The sequence below is a fragment of the Glycine max genome, chromosome 20 (assembly GCF_000004515.6).
Source record: "Glycine max cultivar Williams 82 chromosome 20, Glycine_max_v4.0, whole genome shotgun sequence".
Taxonomy (NCBI): Eukaryota; Viridiplantae; Streptophyta; class Magnoliopsida; order Fabales; family Fabaceae; genus Glycine; species Glycine max.
Window position 1 is genome coordinate 7,135,937 of NC_038256.2, and position 20,473 is coordinate 7,156,409.

Sequence of the window (20,473 nt, forward strand, 5' to 3'; positions counted from 1 at the left end):
CACAAGATGTAAGCAAAATCCCAAATTGAAGCCAAAATTGAGATCAAATTGATACCTAAAATTGACCTAAGTAAAGCACCAGGCTAACGTGTTGGAAAAAAAATAAATTATAAGAAATAATTATTTTTTAAAAAAATATTCTTTCAAAACGCTGTTAAAAGATATTTTAAATAATTCAAATACCGAGGCTCATTTTCAGTCAGGTACAACGATAGAGCGATAGGATTCTGTGATTTTAATTAGTCGTAAGTGATAACAATAATATTACTGCCTTTAAAAAAGGATGACTATGATTCCTAGTTCATGATTTTTGCCTTTTGTTTTTTAACAGATAAATTATGTCTTCTAAATGTTGAAAAATATAATTAATGATATTACTTTATTGCTGTTAGAAGTTCTAGAACTTTGCATTTGCATCATAATTCTGCTTATTTAACTTAGTCCAAAAACTTGTCCCTATAGTAATGATCTTCTACAATGGCTTCACCTAACAAAACCAACTAGATGTCCTAATCAAACAACCAATATGATATATATCAATAAATCAATAACTGATTATTACACTTCAAGTTTACATAAGTTCTTTTGTTTTCTCTGTTCAAAGTTCAGATTTGATAGAAATTCCAACCTAGCAAGGAAATTGGTTAATTAGTTAATGAAATATGTCATAGGAATGTAACTAAAAATTGTCCAAATGCTTCACTTGATGAGTTAAATGTCTCAGATAACCTACCTCTACCAAACATGTCAGCAACCACAACTACATAAGTGTCAACTTGGTTGTTGCAACTTCCATTTCTTTTCAACTTGAACATTCTCCCATAAAATGTAGCCTTCTTAGTTTCACTTTTCTCCCACGGAATAACCAAATCAACACAATGGCAGCATGCTTGAATCCACCTAGGCTATCTAGCACCGAAGATGACTCTGTGATACTCTATTCAACTTCTAATTCTCCTGAAGAGTCCAACAGTCCTTCTTCTTCCTCTTTCTACCATTCACCACCACCATCACTATATCAATTCAGAACTGAAAACAAACTTTCTGTGAGAAATCTCTGCTACACTTTGCACCCTCATAAGACCACTCCCTTTTCATTTTGTCACCTGACTCAAAAACCAAAGCCAGTAAACATACTCAAGTCAGTCTCTTTTATTGCCAGAAGTTCTGAGATTGTTGCTGTTGTTGGTCCTAGTGGCACAGGAAAGTCCACCCTTCTGCGAATCATCGCCGGAAGGGTAAAAGATGAAGGTTTTAATCCTAAAAGTGTCTCAATCAATGATCAGCCTATGACTACTCCAGTTCAGTTGAGGAAGATATGTGGCTTTGTGGCACAAGAGGACAATTTGCTTCCCATGCTAACTGTGAAAGAAACTTTGTTGTTTAGTGCCAAGTTTAGGCTAAAAGAAATGACACCAAAGGATAGGGAATTGAGAGTAGAAAGCTTGTTGCAAGAGCTTGGCCTTTTTCATGTTGCTGATAGTTTTGTTGGAGATGAAGAGAATAGAGGGATATCAGGTGGGGAGAGGAAAAGGGTGTCAATTGGAGTTGACATGATTCACAATCCACCAATTTTGCTTCTAGATGAACCAACATCAGGTCTAGACAGCACTTCAGCTTTGCAAGTCATAGAGCTTCTCTCATCAATTGTTAAAGCAAAGCAAAGGACAGTGGTTCTTTCAATACACCAACCCAGCTATAGAATATTGCAGTATATTTCCAAGTTCTTGATCCTTTCTCATGGTTCAGTTGTTCACAATGGTAGCCTAGAACAGCTAGAGGAAACCATAAGTAAATTGGGATTTCAAATTCCAACACAACTGAATGCTTTAGAATTCTCCATGGAAATTATACGCGGGTTGGAAGATTCCAGTTCCAAATATGACACTTGCAGCATTGAGGAAATGGAGCCAATTCCAAACCTCATGTGGCCAGAGGAAGAAAACTGTGAAGTCCAAATTGTCCAATCGCAATGTAACAAGGGAAGTTTTGGCAGTCTTTTCTATGCAAACTTGATTGAGATATTGTTTCTCTGCTCAAGATTTTGGAAAATCATTTATAGAACAAAGCAGCTTTTCTTGGCCAGAACAATGCAAGCAATAGTTGGTGGCTTTGGGCTAGGAAGTGTTTACATAAAGATAAGAAGGGATGAAGGAGGAGTTGCTGAAAGATTAGGTCTATTTGCATTTAGTCTTAGTTTTCTCCTCTCTTCTACAGTTGAAGCACTTCCAATATACCTTCAAGAGAGGAGTGTTCTGATGAAAGAAGCCTCAAGGGGAGCCTATAGGATTTCCTCTTACATGATAGCCAACACTTTTGTCTTTCTTCCATTCTTGTTTGTAGTGTCTATACTTTTTGCTGTTCCTGTGTATTGGCTTGTAGGACTAAACCCTTCCCTTTCTGCCTTCACCTTCTTCACTTTTGTGGTGTGGCTCATTGTGCTCATGGCAAGTTCTTTGGTACTCTTCTTGAGTGCTGTCTCTCCTGATTTCATTTCAGGGAACTCTCTCATCTGCACAGTTCTTGGAGCCTTCTTCCTCTTCTCTGGATACTTCATCCCAAAGGAGAGCATTCCAAAGTATTGGATTTTCATGTACTATGTGTCTCTCTATAGGTACCCTTTGGATGCGCTCCTCACAAATGAGTATTGGAATGTTAGAAGTGAGTGTTTCTCACATCAAATAGAGGGATCACAGTGCTTGATCACTGGGTTTGATGTGTTGAAGAGTAGAGGACTTGAAAGGGATAACAGGTGGATGAATGTGGGAATAATGTTGGGATTCTTTGTGTTGTATCGTGTTCTTTGTTGGATAATACTTGCACGAAAGGCCTCCAAGACAACACTATAACAAGAGTTCATAGGCTTCAAATCAAACCAATCTCTTTCAAGTTTCAAGGGCTATTAGTTTTATGATATATATGATGAAATGCTATGCTACAAATTTATTCAAGGAATTAATATACAAATATAAGTCTTGTCATCTCTCATAATCTCATTATAGTTGTCCTCTTTCCTCTGTCTCTTGAAATGTAAAGGATGAAAATAACTAAAAGGTTTTAATATGTTTACCATCCTTACATTTCCAAGTAAATTTTGGTTTTAATTTTTCATAAATAATTTCTTAGTTTTGGTCTTCATAGACTTATTTATTTTCTAAATGGTTTTTAACATATTTACTAATAATATGATATAAATCTAGACTTATGTAACAATTATTCATTTACTAATAATATATGATATAAATCTAAACATATTATGTAACAATTATGTGGAGATAACATGTGATGTGACAAGTCTAGATATATATCTTGTGACCAATAAATGATAATTGAAACTTTCAAAATATATAAAAATTAAAACTATGAATTTTTTGTCGAAAGTAAATTAATATTATATTTGTAAAAACTAGTAAATATGTTAAACCTAACTAGAATAACTTGATTGATTGGAAAACAACCCTACTAGAGAGAACATGAGAATATTAGATGAAGTCATTTGGAAAAGTTTTGGGTACATTAATTCCAGGGAAGACCAACCAAATATTGAACTATATAACCAAGTTTAATGCAATTTACATCCCATAAACCTACCTTCTCATTATATTGAGATGCCCCTCGCCTACCCTTTTTTTCATTGTTATTTAGCTTAGAATTCTGCTGATATTTTCCAACCAAAGTCACCAAAGTTAATAATTAGTTTGTTTTCCACATGATGGAATCTCAAACATAAAATTCATTTTATTTATCAATAAATTATTATGATTTTGCAACTTTTTAGATTGATACAAGTATAATAATTCAATTCTTTTTATTTTTTTTACAAAATTATCAATTCATCCTAAAATGTTCTTGTTCTGAACTAGGCTCAGCCCATAGAACTTGACCCAAAAGTCAATCCAGCTAGGTGCAGTTTCTAATCACCTAATAGGTTTCCAACCTAATAATAGGTTGCCAAACTAAACTAATATATACCTCAAATTCAGCATGAGAAATACACATTCACTCTAATTTTCACTTGTTAACTTTCCTTATTGACTCTATATTGTTTTTTCTAATATCAAATAAAAGTCGTGAATCAGCTCACCACTTCCAATTTTTAATAACTGTTATTGTCATAGAAAGCTTACACACTACTAATCTTTCAATTTTGTTTAGTGAACCTCACACTCAATCTTATAATTTTCAATAAATTTTAACTAATAACAAAAAATATTAAAAAAATATATTAGAAAATATATTAATATAATGTCCTCTTTTCTAATTAAGAAAGTAAACAAGATTATTTTAAACTTAATGATGACAAGTAACAACCTGGCAAAAAAGTTGCAAGTTGAGCCAAAAGACAACAACTACAGGACTTTGCGTTGGTACACAGTTACACCTATGAATGGCAATTGCAATCCACTTGCACCTGAAGTGGAATTTTGTATATATTCACAATAATTTACTTTGATTCTGATGCAGACAAAATGGAATGTTTATGACCAAGATTTGAGTCCAGTCAGTTCCAATCAAAAACCTATGATCTTTTTTTTCTTACTTTTGGGGTGTCATTACCTTTCATGCTCCACATTCAACAGTGACCACCCACTTAATGTACCATCTTCTTCATTCACTGCCAACTCCACTTTCTCTCAGTGCATGCATGTAATATAGTATTCAGTTTTTGGAGTCCACAAAGCTAGATATAGCCACCTCTTCAAAGTTCAAAACTTCCCTTTTTGGTTCTAGTTTGCATCTTATTCATTTTCCCTGCATTTCTATGCTTCAAACTATTCTTCTTTTTTTGTCTAAATTTTCCTTCTGTCTTTTTTTCTGACTCAAAGTTTGAACTTTTCCTATGGGGGTACCTTGAATTGTGTAGAACATCAGTTTTTTATGTGAAATTTTATTCTAGTTCAAGTATGGGCTGGTGTTCTTATTTTTACATGGATTTCAGTTTCTAGGATTTTTTTCTGCACAAATCACTAATGGCAACATTTGAAGCAAGGAGTGATCTCAATTGAGTACATTTTTATGAACAGAACCTATGATTGTGGTTAGCTTTAGTAGGGCTGAATGGGGTTTATTTAACAGCTGTTATAGGTAGAATTTAGTTGGTTTGAGTTTTGGAGATTTAGAGAATCCATATTAGAATAACAAAATAAGTAAAGAATATGATTGTGAGGAAAAACAAGCCAAGTGCAAGGTCACTACTTATGCTTTTTGTTATGGTTCTTGCTTTTCTCTTTGTCACTTATAATTTGGTGTTTATAATCAAACACCATATGGGTGGAACTTGGGTAGCAGAAGAGTTGAGGTTTCTTGATCCTGTGATCAGCATGCCTGGAAAGGTGATGGCATTAGCAAATTCCAATTCAAAATTTCATGTTGCAGTGACCGCAACCGATGCGGCTTACAGCCAATGGCAATGCCGGATTATGTACTATTGGTATAAGAAGGTTAAAGATATGCCTGGATCAGACATGGGAAAGTTCACCAGAATAGTGCACTCAGGAAGGCAAGATCAGTTGATGGATGAGATTCCTACTTTTGTGGTTGATCCACTTCCTGAAGGCTTGGATAGGGTACAAAATTTTCTGCTTCTTCTGACAGAATTCATATCTTTTTAACCTATGTAACTTTTAACTAAGTTATACTATTCACTTGATCCTTATAGTTATTCCTATTTTTGGTTTTAGTCCCTATACGAGAGAATTGTAAGTTTTGGTCTCTACATATGCATGTTTGTTAAGTTTTGGAACCTCTGGCTAATACCAGAGAAGACTTTTTGGTGGCATAAAACCGCTATGAAAACTTTTTGGCTGTAGCAAATCGCTATAAAAACTTGTGTAGGGACTAAAACTTCGGTTTTCTCATACAGGGACTAAAACTTAACATAGAAACAACCATATGGATCAATTCACATAAACCTAACTTTTTTATTATTGTTGTTATTTGTTAATCGCCATTTTATAGGATAGTTCTTTGTTTGGTTAAAATAGTGAATTTCAATCTCTTACTATGTTTGTGTTAAGTAATATACATGTATATAGAAATTTCAGCTGTCTGGAAGGATTCATAGAAAAGAGGAAATTAAATATTCTGACAGGTAAAGATAGATCAGTATCACCAAGTACCAGCCAGATCAATGTGCTGCCAAAAAAACACTCCAATTTCTCTAACACTTTTGTTTCAGCACAAGTCACATAATCTTGGTTTCAAGCATATCTACCTAAGACTGCTGTATGATTTATGTCACCTTATAACATTGTATTTACATTTTACCATGGTAGAATCCACATATCATTTGCCTTATATATGGTATTGAGTACAACGGTGATTCGTGCAAATATGGGGAATGAAAGAAAGTGGAGATGAAGTAGATAAGAACTACTCTAGCTAGCTATGTTGCTTTGTTCACTGAAATAATCTAAAGAGATGTGTCCCACGTACGCAGTAATTCTGTTTTATCCTTCATTAAAAAGTTTGCAAGTTTAATCTATCTCTTTTACCTGGTTACTGATATATTTTTAGCTAAAGTTGGACGAACAAAGCATCTTCCCATTTTATGCATATTTACCATGAATTTTTCCAAAGTGTCAATCCCTAGCAGATATTGAAGTTTTTCACCCCAAGGTGACACATTAAAACACCAGATTAAAAGCCTCAACACTAAATATGATGCTTTGTGCAACCGAGTTTGGCCAATCTTCATTTGAATTCATATTTGACGCACAGATAGACTGGGACATTTGCTTAGTTAAATGATCTCATTTCAAAATAAAAGAACTTCATTTAGCTCAATTACTCTCTAGTAGCAGTCTTGACTCATGTTTCTATGCACTGAATTATTTTATAAATTCTTTTGCAAATTATAGTAACAACCAAATACTCAGATACATGGATCATTTAACTCCACTGAAAAGTTTATCATCAATTTCATTATTTGTTATATTTCTTTATTATTCCTTGCTGATGAATTGACGTCTTAAAAAAATTTCTTTTTTTATTTTTGGTCAGGGTTATGTTGTCATGAATAGACCATGGGCTTTTGTTCAGTGGCTGGAGAAAGCAGACATTGAGGAAGAGTAAATTTCTTTATTCTGGTTTTCTTGGATGTTATGCTCTCCAGTAACAAAACCTAAGAGGCAGTGCATTTTCTGATTGATGCAGATATATTTTGATGGCAGAACCTGACCACATATTTGTAAATCCTTTGCCAAATTTGACTAATGGAAACCAACCAGCAGGGTATCCATTTTTCTATATAAAACCAGTTAAACATGAAAAAATACTTAGGAAATTCTACCCTAAGGCGAATGGTCCTATTACTGCTATTGATCCCATTGGCAATTCTCCTGTAATCATTCAGAAGGTCAATTTTCAACATACACATGTTGCCAGATTGATTTTTTTACTAATATTCTAACTGTTATATTATAAAGCATAATAGCCTTCCATTGAGACTTTGGTTTTTCTTTATCATCAGTCCTTGCTAGAGGAAATAGCTCCCACATGGGTGAATATTTCCTTGCAAATGAAAGATGATCCGGCAACTGACGAAACTTTTGGATGGGTACTTGAAATGTGAGTAGTACTACGTGAATTTTCTAAATCCTATTTCTAATCAAATCGATAATTACTAATTATGTGATGTTCATTTTGTTTATAACTGTTCCTGACACTTGTCAATACTGAAAGTTCTAACTTTCTTCTGTAATTCTTTTGTTGAATTAAGGTATGCGTACGCTGTGGCATCAGCTTTGCACGGTGTACGGCATATTCTTCATGATAACTTCATGCTCCAGGTTTGTTTATATGTGAATGGGAATTGCATCTTTACTTGAGGAGGTAATATTTAAGTTAATGATAAGCATCATTGGAATGTTGCAGCCACCTTGGGACTTTGATGTTGAGAACAATTTTATAATCCATTATACTTATGCATGTGACTACAATTTAAAGGTTAGTTTATTTCTTCTTACTTTAAATTGTATATTAAAGTAAGGTAACAAGAGTGTGGTTCCTTGATTAATATTCCCTTTGCTTTTATGTCTGCCCTTGTGCAAAATTAGGGTCTTGCATGTCTATCTTTGCTTGTTGCATAAGTCAACTACTCCTACTACTTATATATTCAGGGGGAACTAACATATGGGAAGATTGGAGAATGGCGTTTTAACAAGAGATTTTATCTATCAGGTCCTCCACCCAAAAACCTTTCCTTACCCCCTCCTGGAGTTCCTGAAAGTGTGGTAAGTTCTTGTCTTCCAATTTTCTGCTTTGGAAATTACTAATCAAACCCAGCTAGAGAAAGAGTTGGTGAATTGGAAAGTTGCTAGTTCCTTTCCCAAACAGTTTTAATTGCTTTTCACCTTTGATCTTCATTTTTGTGAAAAAAAAGTTATCAACATATATAATAATAAAATCAAACTATAGGATGTTTAGCCATGATCACAAATTTTGATGGATCAACCATGTTATTAGCTAAACTTGGCCCCAAATTTGTGTAATCTTTAGAAAAGGTCTTCCTTGTCTGTAACAGAAGTCTCATTTTTCTTGTCATTTGCATTTCCTAACCTTCACAATATAGAAGGGGTTTTGGAGTTATCTGTACTTGTATTCTTCTAACCATTTATTTCAACCTCTGATTTAAACTTGTTGCTTTTTAATATAACTTTTAAAATATACATGTAAACTTGTCCAGAACTTTTGAATTCTTTAAGAATGAAGTGAGCTGTGTCTTCAAATTTTATTTATCAATAAATATTTGGTCTAATACAAGTCGTTAATTCCTAAAACTAGACAATAGGAAAGAGGAATTAGTTCAAAGACTCATTAAATATTTATCTTACATTTGGTTTTCTTCATTGTAATATACTTTTAGACATTAATTAGCTAACATGAAGAGCCACATCATTGAGGTAACAAAGGTTGTTCTGTTTTGATAAAGCCTTTTGCAGTTCAAACATGTTGAACATTAAACTCATAATAGGAAGAGGGAATCAACTTTCCATGATCAAATAAATACATATACTTAATATAACTAAAATTAGCTTTTAGAATATCCGTTTTGTTTGCAAAATAAAAACTCAATATCTAAGTGGTTGAATTTGCATCCTGGCAATTTGATATTGCCTCAAATTGTGTGCATTTAACTTATATAAAAGAAATAATATTTTCTTGTCTAAGTATCTAAGGCATTGGAAAATCAATTGAATGACAAACTCTGGCTGTGTTTGTCAGATTTAATAAGTTTTTGATAGAGTTTTGAGCAGATACTGTAAAGTTTTTCTTTAAACTATAAAATTGCAATTGTTTTAACTGAAGCTTCATTTATACTTTGGTCATTCTGTGGTTTCTAGTTTTGAAAGCTAATAGATACTGTGATGGCTATTTGCAGGTGCAGCTTGTAAAGATGATCAATGAGGCTACTGCTAACATACCTAAATGGGATTCTTTAAATAGAAGCTAAGGAAAAGAAAATAAAGTGCAAGGTCTAAGGCCCCTCATGCTAGTGGCTACTAGATGAGAAACAACAATTCTGATTACATGAAAATAGACCAGTTTAACCCAGAGAAGAACTATGATGAACACAGAAATATGTTTTTGTGCTAGCTCTGAAAATAGTTTTTTTTTTAGCAAGTAAATTGTTGGTATTGAAACATATAAAAACAATGACAGTTGATCAGACAACATTTTCCAAAAGATTTTTGTCAGAGGGAAATCAATGGAAACATCTTGTCAGATTGTTATGTCTACAGTTCAACGTATCAAATATCCAGTGAAAAGGGAAAATGAAAGTAACCACCCAAAGTTTTGAATTGATTGATAGTATATTTGTGCATTATACAAATCATTTCAAAGTGGTAGTTATTTCCTTTGAGCATGTTTTAAGAAAATTTAATAAATCAGTTGTTGATTAAAATTTAATGGAGGGAACTTGAGAAAGTCAAATGTGATCCTTTGATAGAAGTGAAAAAAAATAAGACTTCAAAAGTTCTGTGGTAAAAGTACAAGTCACTAAACCATTTATACATGGACTCTTTAAAAGTTATAATTATTCTCAACTAATATACTCCAACTTCAGATGATTTAGATATAAATCAGTGGAGATCTCTACCATACCTCAGAAAAGAAGAGAGAGAGAGAGAGAATCTGGGAAATAAATGAAATCCCTAGGATACCATATAAGTTGCCAACATTTCTATAGAAAACATATGTAGCTCTTTTCCAGCTATGTATAGATGTTTGTATTTGCATTAGAATTATTGTTTCCATTACATTCTCTATTTCATGCTACATGGTTTATTATTTTTCTAAGGGTTTGTGTTTGGAGATTTGGATGATCTCGTAGTCAAAGAAGGCTTCATCTGAACTATATGTTCTTCATTCACTCCCATTTTCCTTGCATAACGACCTGCTTCAAAGAAACTTCTAACTGCATCATCCATGTAATATTTCCCTTGCTTAACAGTCATGTCCTTCCCTATTGTACCTGGGAAACTAGTGAGGATATTATCTCCTTTAATCACCGCTGCGAGTTGGATCAACTCCTGCTGAAATTCACTGAGCTTGGCATCTTCATTAGGCTCTCCCTTCCTAATCTTTTCAGGAGTTGGAAGTTTCTCTGCACCGAAATAACACCGGCAGGAATCAACAAAGTGTAAAAAATATGTACTGACGAATGTTGTTTGCATCTACTTAATATAACTTGTGAGCATTCAAAGGTTATAGAATAAAAGAACAAAGTGCAAGAGCCATGTGAATTGTAATCAATTAGTCAGAACTAGAAGTTCAACATTGGTAACTAGTGTTTACTAGAAGTAAGAGGACCAAATAGTTCAACATTAGCAACTCTTATCATAATTCATATACTTATATACATAGATCATAAAGGTTAAAAAAGGTAAATGTCCAAGCTCATTAGATCCACTGTTCAACCTAATGCAAATTTATTCAAATCCTTGTTAAAATACACATTTGTATATCATATTAGATTTCAGTTTAAAATCAATTAATACTAAGTAAAGTTATCTAACAGATATATAAGTTATACCCCAAGAATTGAGACAAAAGATGTGAGACTTCCTAACATTGTCATGTGACCATGTAGGTATAAAACTTTTTGATTGCATACATATGGATGTATGCATGATATGTGATTAGTATTTGTTCAATAACCTACAATGGGGATTTTGTTGCTTATATAAATGAGATCATAGTCCAATTAGTCGATGAAGGATACTAACCCGGGCAATCAGTCCTGGGTTCTGTCCTGGTCTGAACAATGCCCTCGAAGGTTCCTGCCCAAGCATCTCTATTGGTCAGAAATGAAGGCAAATTGAAGAGCTTTTTCACTGTAGCTGGAATGGATGAGTGTTCATATTCTGATGTAGGAGATGGTGACCCATTTGGCCCATGAACAACTGTATCACCAATTCACCATAACAAATCAGAAAACCTTGTATCGTTATAAATAAGCTATAGCTTTGCATAATAGGACAGAAATGGAATTCATTGGTTCCAATCAAGTGGACACAAAAATTGTTCAGTATAATGTTGTTCTTTTTTTTAAAATGTGTTCAATATAATGTTAATTTAAAGTAAAATGCTACATACACTGTTAATTGTTTACTCACTTGTTTCATTAATTCTTTAATTTTAATTTCTTGACTTTTCCTCTATTATGTATGAATAAATAAATAAATAAATAAATAAAATATAAATTAAATTTGGCTTGAACAAAAAATTTACTTCAAGATAATTTAAGCAATTACAATCTAACTCATTAATCCATCATATAATTAACTGGGAGAGAGAATCTTTTCATTCAACTTTTCTAGTCCTATTTGTCCTGGACTCGTGATAGAGCCCAGAAGTTTCCTTCCTCACAACAAGTCCATAACCAACTATAGATAATTCATTTCCAGCCAGACACCAAAAATCAAAAGCCTTTCCATCACATTTTGGCTTTCAGCTTCATTATATATTCTACCTAAAATATTAATTTTGTTTCCCCTGCACTAGCCATAGTACCTTTTTATCAATTGATCACCCCCTTATGCTATCTTTTCAACACTAGGAAACAAATTACCCACTTGAAGCTTTTGTTTAATTTATTTTTTCAATTATGACATACCGCACATGGTGATCTATGAAAATATATATTTTCATGAGTGATATATTAAGAGAAAAAAGATTATGCACCGAAAAATAATTTTTTATCATTCAATCACAAATCATCATGTATGATAAATTTATTGATTTTTATAATAATTATTTTAATAATCAATGATAAATTATAATCAAATGATAATATAAAATTGATTTATACTATGAGTGCGTCACCAGTCGTATATTAATCCACCCAAAACACCTTAGATCGCCCATTTCTGAGCCTTAATCAATAAGCCAACGAATCCATAATTTCCCTGCATTATTGCTCCCTTAGTTGTTTTGCTTTAAGACATGTAGCAACTAGTTTGCTTGCACACTTTGAACTAGCAAAAAATCAAAGGTCAGTTTCTTTTCTTGTGGGTGTGTGATTTGTCATTGTTAGGAAATATCCATAGCAATGAAGTTTCACACTGTGCTCTTTGACAACTGAAGATAGAGACGAAAAAAAAGCATAGGGTCCCACACAGCACCGCATCACACTTTATGTGCATTGTCTGTTTCCAGAGTTTGTGTGAAAATGATTATTTTACGTGTGAGCCTGTGATTGGTGAGTCGTGCCTAACTTAAAGCAAGTTAGTATTTTATTAAGATCATGAAGGCACAAATATGTGAAGTCCGATGAGGTGTTGTTGTGCATGGAAAGTGTGATAAGAGACTCTGAGTATTTTAGTATTCTTCTCTCACCACAATTTGGTTGAGCAATAAATCATCATATTAATAGTGCTGTGTAACTGTAAACATTTAGTGAGGTGGGGGAATGCCCTAGATGATAAGGTATTAGGTGTATTATAGGGAAAAGCCCATAAATTGTTCATGCTGAAATGCAATTATTATATCTTGCATAAAAATGACCCTCGTCAATTTTGTGCACAAGATAACACAACACAGAAAAAGTAGAATCCAAACATGTCAAAAAAGAACTCAACATGTAAACAAGATATGACATTGATAAGTACTACATATGTCATTCAATTTCTTATTAATGAAATGAATAAACCAACAAAACATAATTCATGTGCAAATCTAAAAATAATAATGCATATAATATTTATATTATATTAAAATAAAATATTATTCTAGTATATTATATATATATATATATATACACCACAACTCATCAAAAACAATATATATATATACCACAAAATTTATCAGTTATTAATGGATTTTAATACAAATTTTATATGCATGCTACTTATTTAATCATTTAATATCAGATTATTTTCTTTTTAGTTAAAGTGATTGTTCTCATGTTAAAAAAATATTGTCTTGTTTATTAGGTGAAAAAAAATCAAACAAAATATTTTATCCTTTCTTTCACAATTCTAAAATCATAAGAAAATAAAGACTTTATATTAATAGTTAAAAAAAATAGGAAATAACATAACAGTCGATCAGATATCTCGACAGACACTAATTATCGGTAAAACAATTAATACTCCGCACCATATTAACATGGTTACCCAAAAAGACAAGAAAAAAAATAGCAGATCAAACAATCTTTTTTATACTAGATCTTCTTAATTGTCTAGTTCTTTTAATATATAATTTTATTTTTATTTTTAAATTAAATTTCAATAATTTTTTAAAATATTAAAAATAATGTTATACCTCAACTTAAATTTTTATTTAAATATATTTATTTATCACAAGTTTTAATTATAAAACATTTTATATATTTAAAAACATTAACTCATTATATATCGACCGGGATCCCCGTGATCAATACTCGTGGTATTTATCTTTACAATTTGACCATATGAGCTCAAATTGATCTGGACACATCAATATTCAACACAACATTGGACTAGTTTGTTTAAATTTGGATCAGTTTATTTAAATTTATTTGTTAAAATAAATCATTTTTATTTTTTAATATGTTTGTTTAAACTATTTCTATTTTAAAAAATATTTTTTATTTATTTTAAGAAGCAAATCATATTAACTATTCTGGCTTACAAAGCATTTATTTAAAAAAAAAAAAAAAAAAAAAAAAAAAAAAAAAAAACTTAAACAAACCGACCCATTAATTCGTTATGATTTCTAATTATATAAAATGTAATCCACACACTACTAATCAACAAGTCTAAAACAAATAACAGAAACAATGTGAAAAGAGATAGTAGTAGTACTTTTACTTACCTGTACCCTTTTCAATCCAAGGAGAGATAGCAATAGTGGGAACCCTCACTCCCAACCTATTAAACGTGAAGTTAAAAGGCTCGGGGCCCACAATCCCATCAGGGCTCGGAACCCCACGCGCGGGCGTGGGCACGTGGTCATAAAACCCTCCATGCTCATCGTACGTGATCAAAAACAGGGTTTCGTTCCACTGCGGGCTCGCCCTCAGCGTCTCGTACACCTCCTTCACGAACACCTGCCCCTCGTAAACATCATGCGATGGGTGGTCGTCGTTCGCGGGGAGCAGCTTAGTGTCCATGTACCGCTGCTCCACCACAGTGTAGCTTGGGAGCTTCCCTTCTTTGGCGTGTTGCTTGAACGACACGTCGTAGATGTGGAACTTGAGCACGTACTTTAGTTTTCTGAGGTTGCGGTAGAAGAGGGTGGCCGGGATGTTCTGGTAGTAGATGCCGAAGTCGTGGCCGGCGTCGTGGAGGCTGTCGAAGATGGTTTGTTGCGGGTAGCCCGCCGTGAGCTTGGCCGCCACGTTGCTCGTGGCGCCACCGGAGGTGGCAGAGTGCACGAATAGGCGGTTGGGCTGGGTGGAGGCCGGCACGGAGGCAAACCACCTGATAAGAACATGAAAATTTTTTTTTTATCCTAAGAGTTGGAGCTACATCAAAAAGTTTACAACACTCACACTATCTTCCTCGATCAATTTAGATAAACTCACTAGTAATATAAAAATTATATGAGGACACAAACACCTTAAACACCTATTAATACCTTCTATTTCTTTTTATCTATTTTTGTATCATATCATCAATTTTATTATATTTATATTTTCTTTTTCTTTTTCTTCTCTTCCCAGCGTCTCATAACTGTGGGTGTCAGTTAAACATTTTTGCAAATTATATTGTCTAAGGTTAATTATTAAGTAATTATAAATTAAGTTTTTAATAATTAATTTTTTTTATTTATTTATAATTAACTCGTTAATTTTACTAATCATAATTATTAATTAATAACCTAACAGATGAATTAAAATTATCAATTTATAAAATTAGATGATGAAATATTACAATTAAGAATTAGAAGAATCCTCATCAATTTAAAAAAATTAGGAGGAGTAGAATTACTATTTTAGCATAAAACTAATAGTCTTTTTTCTCCACTTCGTTTCAGTAATATTGAACTGTTATGAGATAATATGGCTAAATGCAAATATATTTTTCTACTAAACCTAAAAGCTATTATCCAAAAGTTTATGAGGCAAATGATGATATTTTCATGCACAATGGCAAAGTAAAATAACTTTACGGCGTAAATTACAATTAACAAATAACACTACATCCTTATTCCGGAAAAAAAAAATAGCACGACATCCGTTATCTCGTTTTTAAATGGAATATTTGAAAGGGAAAGCAGTCCAATGGTTTTTTTAAAACAAAACAGCATGCTGATCAACAGGATCATACGCGTGAATATGACACCTAAAGTAGCTGTCTCTAGATATTTTATAAAGGAAAAAACAGTTGATAGAGAAATCTAAGGTTTCTCTCTCTCTACTTTTAGACCCAAATTTATGTGACTACATCTAAGATGAAACATTAAAGAGACTCTCTTACGTGGCCAAGTGCCTATCATAGTCAGTTCAGTTCAACTAAAATTAATCATAATTGAAAATATTCACAGCCTTTAAATTGGTTACCACTTACCAGTATAAAGCAAAGCAATTTTACACTCTTTGTGAAATAACAAATCATGATTAAACCATTAAACTCTTATTGGAATGGCGTAGCAATGGATAGACACGATTTAAAACATACTAAGCACTAACGAAATTTATAGAAAGAAACATTTTGTACATAAAACCAACCAACAATTATTAAGAAAAACACGTAGTCATTAATTAAATTAATCAAACCAAAACATAGAGCATGGAAGATGACAAAATTGAGACAATGTTTAGAGAGGAACATGGTTTAATTTCTCACCTATCAAACACGGCAAACTCAGAAACGAGTGTCTTGTACACAGCCACCAAGTCAGGGTCGAACCCGTTCATCACATTCTCGGACATGTGGGAGGTATTGTCCATAGAATAGGCCTGCTGGACGAACCCATTCATGGGAGGCGGGTCGAGCGAGGAATCGTTCGATCCGAAAATCTGTTCCCGGATGGCCTGGAACGAGTGACCAGGGTCCGGGTCCACGAAATGGGCCCGGTCCCTGAAGAAGAACCGCTTCGAGTCTGGGTCGGACACGGACAGCGGATTGGACTCCGACCCGGTCACGCCATCGATGGCCGGGTTTAGTCTCTTCATCCAGCCCAGCATGTGGTCGAAGGAGCGATTTTCCATTACCAAAACGACGACGGTTTTGATGGGGTTGTTGGGAATGGCGTGGTGGCATCTTGGGAAGTAGAGAACGAAAAGGGTTAAGATGAGGGACGAAAATAAGATAGGGGAATGATGGCTTCTTTGGGTGGCCATTGTTTTGGTTTTGGTTAAGGGAGTTGAGAGAAAGATGAGGGTGAGGTTTTTAGTTTTGGGATTTGGGTTTCTTATTTATTTATTTTTTTGGGAAAGAGGAAGATCATCAGTGTATATATATATAGACAGAATGAAATTACTGAAAGGGAGAGGTGGGGGAGTGAGGTTCAACAATCTTGCTCATTTCACGGGATAATTCAATGATTTTCATCTAAAGAGATTAATTTCTGTATATACTTATAATTTTAAAATATAAAAAGTAACAAGGAAATAAATAAATATATCGTGATATAAGTGGAAAAAAATATAAAAAATTAAAAATTATCATTTAAAAAAGATGTTAATTCAGGTAACATTTTAAACAAATAATAAAAGTTATTAAAAAGGTTTTTTTTTTTACCAAACAGTAAAATAAATTTTTTAACTAATAAAAAATATTATAAATTAGCTGATAATATTATAACCTTAGTATTTGAAATTAAAAAGTGTATTACACTGGCACAAAAACCAATTAAGAAAAAGTATGACTTAAATGATAATATTAATATGTGTTTTGAGACAAAACTTAGATGAACCAACTTAAAGATTTCATAAACCTAATGAAAATTTTCTTAATTTTAATAACTAATGCAATTATGTGTTACATTTTTTACCAAAGTTATGGTTTGCTTAACTATTTACCATTGTAACTAAAAGCATTCACTCATGTCATATTTTTTAAGTTTCACTAAAAAAAATATCATATTTTTAAGTTTATTAATTTTTAAATAATTACTCTTATCTTAAGTGATATCTAACATATTTTTTTATTAGTTAATAATATGAAAAAAATTATACTACTCATAATGTAATCAAAATACCAATCATAATTTTCAATTCGTAAGGAGTGTAAAGTTTACATAGAAATTAAACTCAATTTTAAATGGTTATTTCAATTTTTAGATTTTATTTATTAAAAAATATATAAGATCGAACAGTTATGCGTGAATACTTTAAAGTTTAAATTGGAGATAAAAATTTGTCTAGTGATGGTAAAGGGAAAAGGAAAGAAGTAATATGCTTGAATTTTCTTGTTAACAAAAATTATCATTTGGGAATAAGAAAAAACTTTAAAGTTGTGTTTTACAATGCATTTTAATTAGCTTTTAACTTTTTATAATTGAAAAATTTATTTATTTTTAATTTTTTTAACAATTTTAAATGTTACTTGAAATAGCATATTTTAACACATTAATTTTTAGTTTTTATTTTTTTTATATTTTCTTTTATTTTTATTCTTAATGTATTTATCAGATCTTCTTATTATATCTTTAAATAAATCATGATTATATTATTTTTTATATCTCTTTAAATCTTTCAGCTATTTCAATTATTCATTCTATCGAACACTTTCAATCTAATAAGTTATTTTTTTAGCTTTCAAATTATTTTTTAAATTTCAACTAATTTTATCAAATATACTTTAAAGTAAAAGCTAAAGACTTAATTATGCATTTTACCACTATGTTCTAATTATTTCGTGAATTTTACCCCCAAATTTTTTTTTTACAAATTGTACCATTCAACTATTTAATTTTCACAAATTTTACCATTTGGCTAATCTTTTGTTTAATGTTTAACGGAATAATGATACCTTGTGAATGAGTTAGCGCCCAAGTATTTTGTCAATGAATTAATCCAACTTCTATGTTTTTCAAGTTTTTTCCTGCAAATGCTTTTGTTCCAAATTCAGACGCGCATTTCCAGGTTTATAAAACAAAAATAATTATAATTTATAATTTTCAGTTTTTTAAATTATATTTTCATTGTTTTTTTATAAAATAAAACAATTATAATTTATAATTTACAGTATTCCGACGTGGCACCCAGACTCCAACTCATGCATGGTTCATCATTATTTCGTTAGACATTAAACAGAAAATTAGCAAAATGGTAAAATTTGCAAAAATTAAATATTTAGATGATAAAATTTATGAAAATAAAATTTCAGTAATCAAATTGGCGAAATAACCAAAGTTTAAATTACTTGCGAGCATTATTTGGTTGCGTTTTGGATTAAGGAAACTACGTATGTTACGTAACGTACCGTAGCAATGTAGTTTGGAGTTGTTTGATTGCCGAGCAATAAATGGGATCGCTGGTGTTTTGTTTGCAGTGTTGTTAGTTCAATTCGTTGGAAATGTATATTATTGTCACATTAGAAATTTCTGTTTGCTTAACAATTATGCTTTTGCCCAAAGCTTTGATTATTTCATATTGAGTGGTTGTGCTGTAATGCCTTTCTTCAGTGCTGTCATTGTAGTCTGTTATTTTTGTATATCTTCGTAGTTTAATTACGTTTTTATCTTCATACTATTGCATTTATATAATTTTAATCTTTTATAATTTTGGTATGTAAAAAAAACTTACAATTTGGATTGTTCTATTTTGATTTTTATATACTTTTAAATTAAGCATGTGATTTTAGTTTATTTATTTTTTCTTACCGAAAAAAGGGTTTATTTTTTTAATTAAAGTAAATAGGTCAAATCACATTTAGGGGTGAAAACAGATTAAATCGATTAAAAAGAACATGGAAACGAACCTATTTTAGGCTTAAGTCCAACTCAGGTCCTTTTAAAGATAAGTTAGATTTGAAGTTTTATAAAAGCTTATTTAATTAAAAAGATTAGACTTAGATTATTTAAAAAAACCTTTTAGATTTAATGGGTTAGTCTATTTGAGAAAATATAAAATATAAGTTTTTTTAGTATTATTATATTAAAATTATTATAATGTATCAAAATTATATATTTATTTACCTTATGAAAATATCAAGTATGTTGACTTACATAAAAGAGTCAACCATACAAGTTTATTAAATGATAAATTTATACTTTGTGCACATGATTTATAAGAAAATAGACTTTTTTAATTAAGTTGTGATAAATATAATAAACTTATATCATATAAACATGTTAAATTTGACTGTTATAAAAGTTAGATCATATTTATTTAAACATTTTTTTCTTTTTTGAAGTTATATTTGTTTTATATAGTTTTTTTCTCAATAATTTATTAGTCTATTGAATCATGCAAAGAAAAGTTAGACATATACAACAGTTGTCATATGAAATAGACTTTTAAATATGGTAATACGTTAAGTTAGGATTTCAAATAGGTCGGGTCCAAAAATAAGGTCTATGACCAGTAACAAGTCAGGCTTTAGGCCTTGAATTTTTAAACAGGTTAGGTTTTTTAAAGCAAAGTTTAACTTGACCTACCTTATTTTCATCCATAACTGTATTAAATACTTGAAAGTAAAATTTTATCATTTATAATGATTTTATCTAGATTGTGATCACTTAAAATGAAAAACTAGTTTAAATGGTATACATTGTCAATATAAAAAATTTACATTATTAACTAATTACAAATCATATTTAATATTTTTTATGCTAAATCATATTTAGTATAACTTTTTAAGTAGTTATTATTAAAGTAAACTCAGCAAATAAATAAAAATTTGTAATTAGATTGCTTAAAAAATTGTAATTGGATAATAGTATAAAAATATTACATATTGTATTTTCTAATAACTAAAATGAAAAGTTTATATCATTATGTACTGTACAAAATACAAATAATGATGGATGAGTCTCTACGTTTTATAAATTGGACATATATGAGTAATGTCCATAGACTCCATTGTATTTGTGG

At 31.4% G+C, this 20,473-nt stretch overlaps 3 protein-coding genes across 4 annotated transcripts; 2 read left to right on the forward strand and 1 right to left on the reverse strand.

The window, feature by feature from the left end:
* The first annotated feature begins 818 nt into the window (after nt 1-818).
* Nucleotides 819-3,029, forward strand: LOC100783883 (ABC transporter G family member 23). Its single transcript, XM_003556870.5, has one exon. It carries the CDS (start codon nt 879-881, stop codon nt 2,847-2,849), a length of 1,971 nt encoding a protein of 656 aa, XP_003556918.1. The 5' UTR covers nt 819-878; the 3' UTR covers nt 2,850-3,029.
* A 1,437-nt stretch (nt 3,030-4,466) lies between these two features.
* Nucleotides 4,467-9,734, forward strand: LOC100786003 (hydroxyproline O-arabinosyltransferase PLENTY). Of its 2 annotated transcripts, XM_014772853.3 has the most exons (8): nt 4,468-5,567; nt 7,003-7,070; nt 7,156-7,357; nt 7,472-7,569; nt 7,721-7,790; nt 7,876-7,947; nt 8,121-8,234; nt 9,383-9,734. In XM_014772853.3, exons 1-8 carry the CDS (start codon nt 5,157-5,159, stop codon nt 9,452-9,454), a joined length of 1,107 nt encoding a protein of 368 aa, XP_014628339.1. In that variant the 5' UTR covers nt 4,468-5,156; the 3' UTR covers nt 9,455-9,734. The 2 variants fall into 2 exon arrangements, with proteins under 2 accessions (XP_014628341.1, XP_014628339.1); XM_014772855.3 differs by lacking the exon at nt 9,383-9,734 and having other exon boundaries at nt 4,467-5,567; nt 8,058-8,199.
* A 404-nt stretch (nt 9,735-10,138) lies between these two features.
* On the reverse strand, nt 10,139-16,878 carry LOC100778146 (non-specific phospholipase C2). The gene is made up of 4 exons (XM_003556735.5): nt 16,278-16,878; nt 14,302-14,909; nt 11,232-11,408; nt 10,139-10,609 (listed from the first exon to the last, which is right to left on the reverse strand). Exons 1-4 carry the CDS (start codon nt 16,772-16,774, stop codon nt 10,299-10,301), a joined length of 1,593 nt encoding a protein of 530 aa, XP_003556783.1. The 5' UTR covers nt 16,775-16,878; the 3' UTR covers nt 10,139-10,298.
* Nucleotides 16,879-20,473: the final 3,595 nt, after the last annotated feature.

Coding starts and splice junctions, on each gene's coding strand:
- LOC100783883 (XM_003556870.5), top strand. CDS start 879: ATGGCAGCATGCTTGAATCCACCTAGGCTATCTAGCACCGAAGATGAC.
- LOC100786003 (XM_014772853.3), top strand. CDS start 5,157: ATGATTGTGAGGAAAAACAAGCCAAGTGCAAGGTCACTACTTATGCTT. Junction 7,358..7,471: donor CTCCTGTAATCATTCAGAAG/GTCAATTTTCAA, acceptor CTTTATCATCAG/TCCTTGCTAGAGGAAATAGC. Junction 8,235..9,382: donor CTGGAGTTCCTGAAAGTGTG/GTAAGTTCTTGT, acceptor GGCTATTTGCAG/GTGCAGCTTGTAAAGATGAT.
- LOC100778146 (XM_003556735.5), bottom strand. CDS start 16,774: ATGGCCACCCAAAGAAGCCATCATTCCCCTATCTTATTTTCGTCCCTC. Junction 11,409..14,301: donor TTGGATTGAAAAGGGTACAG/GTAAGTAAAAGT, acceptor TTGGTGATACAG/TTGTTCATGGGCCAAATGGG. Junction 10,610..11,231: donor ACCCAGGACTGATTGCCCGG/GTTAGTATCCTT, acceptor ATTTCGGTGCAG/AGAAACTTCCAACTCCTGAA.